This window comes from Eutrema salsugineum, unplaced genomic scaffold (genome assembly GCF_000478725.1).
Source record: "Eutrema salsugineum unplaced genomic scaffold, Eutsalg1_0 scaffold_1, whole genome shotgun sequence".
Lineage (NCBI taxonomy): Eukaryota > Viridiplantae > Streptophyta > Magnoliopsida > Brassicales > Brassicaceae > Eutrema > Eutrema salsugineum.
This window is the reverse complement of record NW_006256909.1, coordinates 9,119,160-9,128,728: the sequence shown is the minus strand read 5'-3', so window position 1 is coordinate 9,128,728 and position 9,569 is coordinate 9,119,160. Positions and strand designations below refer to the sequence as shown.

The following is a 9,569-nucleotide window of genomic DNA, read 5'->3' as shown; positions in this document are numbered from 1 at the left end:
CGAGCAATGACAAGTGGATAGGAAGCAGATCGGGAGCATCACGTGACCCACCCGATTTAACGGTCATGATTGGATACAGAAACTAATTTGTGGTCCCTCCAAAAAACGAAAGGTGACCTGTCACATACCTCAAGATGCCGCAATCTCTGCCACGTATTTTGGTGGAGTCATCTAGAGTTTAGCTCAAGTAATTATTTAGTTGGTTAAAATAATTGTCAGTAACATACAATAATAGGTTTTTTGTTCATTGTCCCTCTTAGATGTGGATAGTCCATAGTTGGAAAATGCTGTCATTCGATAAGAATAATGTTACATTGATGAGAATAAAAAAACAGCCATCAAAGAAGCTAGGTTTATTATATACAAGAATAGGCATTATTATGTTGACACAAATAAAAGATATTATAAAAGCAGCTTGATATTCTTGACTTTTTTTTTAATTTCGAATAAAAGCATGTAATTTGTTAAACCAAACCCAAAAAAATAAACCCCAGAATTCTTCATAATATGCATAAAGCGGCGTCGTTTTGTGGTCAAACAGAATTTCCATTTCCTGCTTTATTAAAAGCCTGAGCACGTGTTAACACATAAGGGGCCTGGTTGTAAATTACAATATACTAGTATGGTAATTTCGTCATTTTCACAATCATACCCCACCTTTTTTTTTCCCACCCTGCTTAAGTGCTTCTTCATTTATTACTAACCAGAAGAAAAATAAACTCAAAACCAGACAGAACTCCTCAAAAACAAAACAAAAACAAGAAGAAGAAGAAAAAAAAGCGCCAAAATTAGATTTCACCGGCGAGTTTTTATCTTCTTTATGAGCTAAAAATTAGAAGAAGAAGTAAACCAGAAGAACGACGCCGTTCTCTTAATTTTCGGTGATCAGAGGATGACGTCGGGGACAAGAACACCGACATGGAAAGAGAGAGAGAACAACAAACGGCGAGAGCGGCGAAGACGCGCGATTGCGGCTAAGATCTTCTCGGGACTTAGGATTCATGGAAACTTCAAGCTCCCCAAACACTGCGATAACAACGAAGTTCTTAAAGCTCTCTGCAATGAAGCTGGTTGGACCGTCGAAGACGACGGAACTACTTACCGGAAGGTAAACCAAACAAAAAAAACTCGATCCTAACATCTTTAAACTTTCAAAAATCTTATTTTTGTAAAAAATTGGGTTTTTTTGAAACTGTGAATAGATCTGAGGTTTTGATTTGGGGAGAAAACGTTAATTTTTTTTTATTTACTTATGAAAATCGGACGGTTGTGATTTGATTTTGACCGGTTTAGTCGTCATTGTAAACGTCAGATCGAAACCGTTCTTGTGAAACTGAAACAAAAGCATGAAATGTTGTAAGATTTGCTGATGCTTTCGACGATTTTAATGACTAAATTACCCTTAAGTTTTCACACAGTCGACGGCTCTAGTAAGAATTTATGTGGGCATTATCGTCATTTTAACCACTCAATTCGTTTTTTTCTCGTGAGGTAACATAATATTTTTTTAAGAAAATGTAGCTTTTGCTTTGATAAAAATTTCTTTTTGTGTTTTTCTTTGGTCACCTTTCGCTTTAGTTAAAACTTTAGGACACGTCTGTTTCACGAAACTGCCATTGTTAAATGGGTTGGATTCCTTAGTACAACGATCGAGGAAGACTTTTTTTTTTCTTTATTCACATGGTTTTTTTCCTTTTCAGACAGACGACGCTTTCTCTGAAATTCCAATATTTCTTTTTCCATCATCAAAATTTTATCGACAAAACTTTTTTTTTCTTTTTGCTTACGTTCACATTTACACTAAAGTCCTTCCGTTTTCTTGAAATGACATCAAACTAAGCATTCCAAAAATATCTGTACATACGTAGCTGTGGATATAGTATTACCAGGAAAAGCTTTCGAAAATAAATTAAAATAGACTAGGATTCTTGACTCGTGTGTTACAATTTCCACGAGTATTTTTTTGTTTTTTTTTTCGGTTTTATACGAGTGTTTATTGTTTGTTTGTTAAATACTTGAATTAATGAAATTGTGTACTAGTCTTGTTTAACCAGTCAATGGTGAGACTGGGAAAATGATTTCTCTTTTGCCAACACCTAATGATGATGTTTGGATTTTGCTTGTGTGGGGAAAAAAAATAAAATGGAATTATTCATTGTTTGACCGTAAAATGCCAAAGAAAATCATTGTTCTTTGTCTTTTCTATTTCTTAGTTGCATTTGGATTTTCAATTATCAATCATAGTGTCATCTTGTTCGTGCTCACCAGCTTTTGCATTTCATAAAAACAAACATTAGCAAATACTTTTCTTTTGAGATTCTCTATCCATTTGCAAAGATTGTTCTTTGACCATTATAATTCCAAACAAAATCATTGTTCTTCCTTTACTTTTTTTTCTTGGTGCATTTAGATTCTCAATTGTCAATCATAATGTCCTTTTGCTCGTTGCTCACCTGCTTTTGCATTTGGTGATGTAATTAGTCCACTAGCAAAAGTGGAATGGTTCTCTGCTTGAAGTGGAATGTTTTGGTTATATGTTTGTGATAATTCTTACACTTTTGTCATATGCTCTTGTGTAGGGATGCAAACCAATGGATCGAATGGAACTCATGAATGGTTCTACTTCAGCAAGTCCATGCTCATCATACCAACCAAGCCCTCGTGGCTCATACAATCCAAGCCCTTCATCTTCATCATTCCCGAGTCCTACAAACCCATTTGGTGATGCTAACTCACTAATCCCTTGGCTCAAAAACCTGTCTTCAAACTCACCTTCCAAGCTTCCTTTCTTCCATGGAAGCTCGATAAGCGCTCCTGTGACTCCACCATTGGCTCGAAGCCCTACTCGTGATCAAGTAACCACCATCACAGACTCTGGATGGCTCTCTGGAATGCAAACTCCACAGAGCGGACCGTCTTCTCCTACTTTCAGCCTAGTCTCAAGAAACCCTTTTTTCGACAAAGAGGCTTTCAAAATGGGAGATTGTAACTCACCAATGTGGACTCCTGGACAAAGTGGAAACTGTTCTCCGGCTATTCCTGCTGGTGTTGATCAGAACTCTGATGTGCCAATGGCTGATGGAATGGCTGCTGAGTTTGCTTTTGGCTGTAACGCAATCGCTGCGGTTGGAATGGTTAAGCCTTGGGAAGGAGAAAGGATACATGGAGAATGCGTTTCAGATGATTTAGAACTTACACTTGGAACCTCAAGAACAAGATGATGATTTCAGAGAAGGAATCAGTGTCGTTTGCTATCAGTGAACTCTCTTATCAAATTAATTCATCTCTTACTTTTCTTTCATCTTTTTTTGTTTGTTTTTTTTTTCAGTGTGATGATTAAAGAGGTTATTAAGAGAGGAAAAAGGGGGTAAAAGAAAGGAAAAAAGAACATTTTGAACTGTTTTTTTTTTGGTTGGCTTTTTGACTAAAGTTGTAGTTAGAATCTATTTTAGCTCTCGAAGTTTTATTTGTTTTGTTATTTGTGGAAATTCGATTTGATATTAGTGATGCTATAATGGAATTCATCTATTTCTGTGACTTGTAGTCTTATACATCGAAACCAAATTGGACTTATCATAACCATGTTGAACGTGAACAAAAAATAAAAATCAGTAATCTATGTTGAAATTTTCGTATTTTGAATTTACATTTAAAAGATAACAGAAATACTGGATTACGTTAAAAGACCGTATGATATGTCCAGGAAATCGTACGCAACGCAACCCAATATAAAAGTCAATGAACAATGACGACCACATGTGCTTGATATTTTTAATTAACGTGACATTATTGATTTTGGACTGCAAGTACGTTGACTTTAACATGTAAATTGCACGAGTAGTATAATAAGTTGTACTTTCAATGGGATTATTTATATTTATGTTGGATCCAATTTAGTGCCGATTATTCTTAATGGAGTTAAAACTAGGCACATGTCGAGATGAATTTATATTCATATGAATTAATTACAAAGGTTACAAAACCAAGAGTAAGGTTACATAGACGACTCCAAGTGTAAGTCTTAAAAAAACGAAACTGTAAATCCGATGTATACGTCAAGCCTCAAATTCAGCCTCTGATTTAAAACCAAGTTTCTCTCTCCAAGCACATGCATGTGAAAGCAGTCACCTCCGTCTCATACAACATTTCCGCGTCTAATGGAAGTGTTTCTCTCGTGGTTTCAAACGACAAGCCTAGTTCATGCATTGCTTTACACGAACCAAAAGCTGTAAGAGCCAATCAACAAAAAAAAAAACTATTACTACCTTGTCTTAATCTGATTCTTGAATTGGTTAAATGACCAAAAAAATATTGATATCACACAGGGAGGCTTTGTTTTCCATCGCTTTCTCTACGGATAATCGTTGTTTACTCGCTATGGGTGGCTTAAGGAGGAAGTTCAAAGTTTGGGATACACTTTTGGGCTCTAATGTCTCCAGCAGTTTCGGAAGCAGCCGAGCTCGATCATGAAATTCCAGTCAAGCTGACATTGATCGTTAGATTCGAACACACGCAACTCAAAGTTTGTAGTCTTTTTCTTTCATTAGGTTTGTTTTATTTTTCTTGTAGAATTGGGTATTATGAGGGTTAATGTTTCATTAAACCCATAATAAAGGCCCATTAGTCTATCAAAACTCATAAGTATATCACAATAACTTATTAAAAACAAGGTTTTGATACAATTTGATATATATTTTTTCTGTCAAATTAGAAATTAAGTAAAAGGTTAATGTCCTTAAAAAACTAAACATTTGCCCGATTAACTCTGTTTAAATCTTTCTAGGAGCAAACTGCAAAGCAATTCACATTTGCTAAGCTTATTCATAAACACGGCGCCGTTTAGGATGTCACACCAAACCAAATTAACGGTTTTACTTAATTTTTAACAGTTTCATGGTTTTATATATCCAGTTTTGAAGTTAAAGGGTTGTAATACAATACCTAAAATAGTTTAGGGGCTTTTTAAGCATATCCCCTAAATTTGTTTGTTCTTCTTCTTCGCTTAGCGCCGCTATCTCTCTCTCAGTCTCGACAAAAATCCTCGGAAACTTTAATCGTTAAACCCAAAACCTAATTAAACCCTTTCTGACTTTTGTGTGCTGTTCATCTTCGTTCTGCTCCGCGTTCTTCTCTCTCCCAAGCTCTCTTGAGCTAAACCTCGAAATTTTATACGTAAGTTCTATTTGGTTTTCTTTTCAAAGGTCTTACAGTTTTAGAAACGCACCGAAATTTAATCGCTATGTTTTGAAATCACTGAAACTAGTTATGAAATCGTTCTATCGGGTTTATCAACTGACGTAAAATCCTTAATTTCGAGGTGCCCTGTACCCAAGAACCGGCCTTGATTCTCACTGATTTGATTGGTTTTGCCCTTTCTCTGCAGAATGATAACTTCAGTTTCATGGATTCCGAAAGGGTCTCTAAAAGCCGTTCCTGATGTTGCTGAACCTCCTTCAAAGGAGGAAATCAAAGAGCTCATTGAGAGTGGAGCTTTTGGAACAAGGTGATTTATATTATAATTTGTTTTTGTTATGTTGTTTCACATTTCTCTAATTTTCGAAATGAGAAGATGATGATAGGTTATTAACGTTACATGTAACAGTGTTGACGGTAGTCAAGAGGATGGAGAAGAGATAGAAGAAGATGGAAATCAGATTAGTGAAGTTGATCATGCCAAGGCTGTAGCAGAAGCTTTTGGTAAATCTTCCAATAGCAAGAACGCTTCTTCGATGGAGGTTGATGAGGTAGCTGAGGGCTTGAAAGAACTAGACATGGATAATTACGATGAAGAGGATGATGGTATGTTTGAACACAACACAAGTAATCATTTGCTTTGTGTTCCATATGTAAAGTTAACTCTTTGCTGTGTGTTGGACTCAGGGGTTGAACTCTTCAGCTCTGGCCTTGGGGATTTATATTATCCAAGTAATGACATGGATCCATATCTGAAGGGTGTTACTGTAAGTCATATATCAGTGTTTCCTTTTTATGTTGAAACTTATCGTGGTTCAAATGTTTTGTATGTAAAAGTTTGATCTTTTTAGGATGATGATGACGAAGATGAAGAGGATATTGATGACACGACAATCAAGCCAACGGATTCAGTGATTATCTGCGCTAGAAACGAAGATGAAGTCAGCCATCTGGAGGTATGACCAATCCTTCTCGCTTCTCTAGGTTAATCATTGAACATCGAGGCTCATATGAAAGGTATATATACGACCAGGTTTATGTGTACGAGGAGTTATCGAATGGCTCTCCAAACATGTATGTTCATCATCACATAATTATACCGGAATTCCCGTTGTGTACTGCGTGGATTGATTGTCCTCTTAAAGGAGGGGGAAAAGGTTAGTGCATAGTTTTATCATTCGTCTGAGGCGGGATTCTTTGTTCTTGCTATGGATAAAAATATCATTTTTATTTACTCTCTTTCTTTTGCTTTACGTATTGGCAGGGAATTTTGTAGCTATTGGCTCAAAGGATACGCCGACAATAGAGATATGGGATCTTGACGTTGTATGTAAACCTAACTGTCTTTGTATGTATGTTTGCTCTAATTTACAATGAGAGTATTGATAAGGTTATTATAATGCTCTAGAGGGACGAGGTGCTACCTTGTATACAACTAGGAGGAAAAGAGGAGATGGAGATTATTAAGAAAAAGAAGAATAAGAAAGATAAGAGTAAGAAAGCGAAGAGTAAGAAGCAGGTATGCTCACAACAAACTTTCTTGTTCTTCTAAATTTCATGCCAAGTGTTAATGTGTCCATTTATTTTAATTTTCTGGTCTTTGTCTTTTTATTTTTAGAAATACAAAGAAGGTAGCCACACTGATTCAGTACTTGGTCTTGCTTGGAACAAGGAGTTTCGGTATATTTACAATTTACTAATAGTCCCATGATTGAAAGTTTCTTCTGGATTGCTCTCTAGACGTGTCTGATATATTTTTTTTTATTGGTGAAAAAGGAATATACTTGCTAGTGCTAGTGCCGACAGAAAGGTTAAGGTTTGGGATGTGGCTACCGGAACATGTAAGATTACTATGGAGCATCACACAAAGGAGGTATGAACGAGATTTGTAGAACGAGAAATTCCTTAAATTCTATGGCATTCTCATGGTTTGTTGTTTGAATATGGTTCATAGGTTCAAGCGGTTGCTTGGAACCATTTTGCTCCAGAAGTGCTTCTCAGTGGGTCGTTTGATCAGACTGTTGTATTGGTAACTGCTTTGTTCCATGTTTTATTTTTGCGTGTTCTAATCTTATACTGAACATTACCATTAATATCGGTTTGTATACTATGCTGCAGAAAGACGGAAGACAACCTTCACACTCGGGTTTCAAATGGTCTGTAATGTCTGATGTCGAAAGCTTAGCCTGGGATCCCCACAGTGAACATTCCTTTGTGGTGAATTACATTTTCCTTTGCTCTTATAATAGACAATCTGATGTTACTTAATTTTTAGATAGTTTCTAATTAACCGTCCCTCTTAGGTAAGTCTTGAGGATGGAACCGTGAAAGGGTTTGATATACGTGCCGCACAGTCAGGTTCAGATTCTGATTTAAAACCAAGTTTCACTATCCAAGCACATGACCAAGACAAAGGAGTCTCCTCCATCTCATACAACATATCTGCACCCAATGTACATCTCTCTCTCTCACTCCCAAAGTCTTGATAGCATTTCTTTTTTTTTTTTTTGTAATCAGTTCTCACTATTGATGAGCTTCTTAACAGCTTTTGGCTACGGGGTCTATGGATAAAACGGTAAAACTTTGGGATCTTTCAAACAATGAGCCTTCATGCATTGCTTCACACAAACCAAAAGCTGTAAGAACCAATCAACATAAATCCTTTTTGCTCCCCATTGGTTTCTGCTTCTTCATTCCTAATTATTCCAATTCGTTGCTAATGATAATCACCAGGGAGCTGTTTTCTCCATTTCCTTCTCCGTGGACAACCCTTTCTTGCTCGCTATTGGTGGTTCAAAGGGAGAGCTACATGTGAGTGGAAATAAGAAAATTAATCATGTAGTAGGAACAAATCATTTCTATTCGGAGAGTTAATTTATCTTGTGGCCTATGTTTCTAGGTTTGGGATACTCTGTTGGACGCTAATGTCTCTCGCAAATATGGGAGCAATCAATCTTGAAAAACCCTTCAAGGATCACTTGTTTCTTTGAAGCTATGATGGTCGTTTGATTCCAACACACTTATGCCAAAATTTTGCAGTTTTCTTTTTCTGTTTCTCTTTAGGTTTGTTTGATCTCCTATGATTATGATAAATCGTGTAAGGGTGTGAGCTTATATATTTGTTGAATGCTTAAGATTGACAAAGCCTTTTTCAACTTATCAAGAAGATTTATTTATCACTTGTTTAAATTTGTGTATTTACGTTCACAGTGTTTTGATATGATAGAAAATTAGAAACTAGCACTTCCAATTGTACTGTGTTTGAAATAGAGATGTCAAACGGACCAACCCGCGTCCAAATAGTCCGATCCGATGCGGGTTTAATTTTTTTTCGGATCTAGCAGGTTGGCCCATCATAAGCTGCGGTCCCAAATTGATGTGTTCAAGCCCGACCCGCCTATATTCTGTGGTTTTACGGGCTGGTCCGCGGATTCATACTTTCTTCTTCATCTTAAAGTTTTTATGACATTTAGATTTATAGTACCAAAAAATTTGCTAGAAGAGAATAAAATTTTCCTCGTAACTGAATTACAATATGCATAAGAAACAAAACTAAAGAAAATTCTTATCTAAGTAAATTCGATGAACAAACAAATGAATTCGATAAACCTCTTATACAAAACTCCTAACCCTAGGATACCATAAATTTGAAAAATCAATTTAACGTTAAAAATAGACACTTAGTTTTGAAAAGGAAATAAATGAATTTCAAATAATGATACACATAAAAACTGGTAATTTAAGCTAAATAGCCATCAAGATACAAGCAACAAGACATTCACATATAAAATAAATAATAAAAAAAGATGAACAAAGCTTATTTGTTAGTCCAGCGTACAAACAAATGTGATTTTCAAGCAAAACTATTTATTGTCAATTCAAGATTTAAGCGATTCTAAATTACCTTTGCACCGCTGCAGACAAAATAAAAACCACGTCCGTGATATAGTCGATGAACAAAACCAACAAAAAACAAACAAACTTATGACACTAAACTGAAATTAATTAAAACTCTAAAAAATTACTTGTTTTTAGCTGAAGACAATGACCAGATTTTCTCTCAAATTCAAAAATCCAATCACAGAATCTGAATCGAATCGAATATAAAACATATACTAGTTTGATGATTCCTTGATCTTATTGAAATGAAGCTATCACAAAGCCCAATAGCTGAAGTATGATTCCACTAGGCTTCGATTCACTCTATGAAACTACTACTTCGAAATCCATCAATCAAAAATGACAAAAAACTTCACTTTTCAAAGTTTACAAGAAAACATCAAATTTTGCGGGTTGGCCCGCAAACCCACGGATCCGTTTTAACCCGACCCACAAAAGCCCAACGTCCACGCGGGTTTGGACCGTAAAACCCGCTT

The 9,569-nt window shown here is 36.0% G+C and overlaps 2 protein-coding genes across 2 annotated transcripts; both read left to right on the top strand.

The window, feature by feature from the left end:
• The first annotated feature begins 714 nt into the window (after positions 1-714).
• LOC18030288 (BES1/BZR1 homolog protein 3) lies at positions 715-3,537 on the top strand. The gene is made up of 2 exons (XM_006413980.2): positions 715-1,108; positions 2,580-3,537. Exons 1-2 carry the CDS (start codon positions 893-895, stop codon positions 3,219-3,221), a joined length of 858 nt encoding a protein of 285 aa, XP_006414043.1. The 5' UTR covers positions 715-892; the 3' UTR covers positions 3,222-3,537.
• Positions 3,538-5,011: 1,474 nt separating this feature from the next.
• On the top strand, positions 5,012-8,381 carry LOC18030287 (periodic tryptophan protein 1 homolog). Its single transcript, XM_006413979.2, has 16 exons — positions 5,012-5,172; positions 5,384-5,503; positions 5,603-5,799; positions 5,881-5,960; positions 6,045-6,149; positions 6,227-6,350; positions 6,458-6,519; positions 6,602-6,712; positions 6,812-6,873; positions 6,970-7,066; positions 7,148-7,222; positions 7,312-7,410; positions 7,497-7,646; positions 7,739-7,831; positions 7,927-8,004; positions 8,093-8,381. Exons 2-16 carry the CDS (start codon positions 5,385-5,387, stop codon positions 8,150-8,152), a joined length of 1,512 nt encoding a protein of 503 aa, XP_006414042.1. The 5' UTR covers positions 5,012-5,172; position 5,384; the 3' UTR covers positions 8,153-8,381.
• Positions 8,382-9,569: the final 1,188 nt, after the last annotated feature.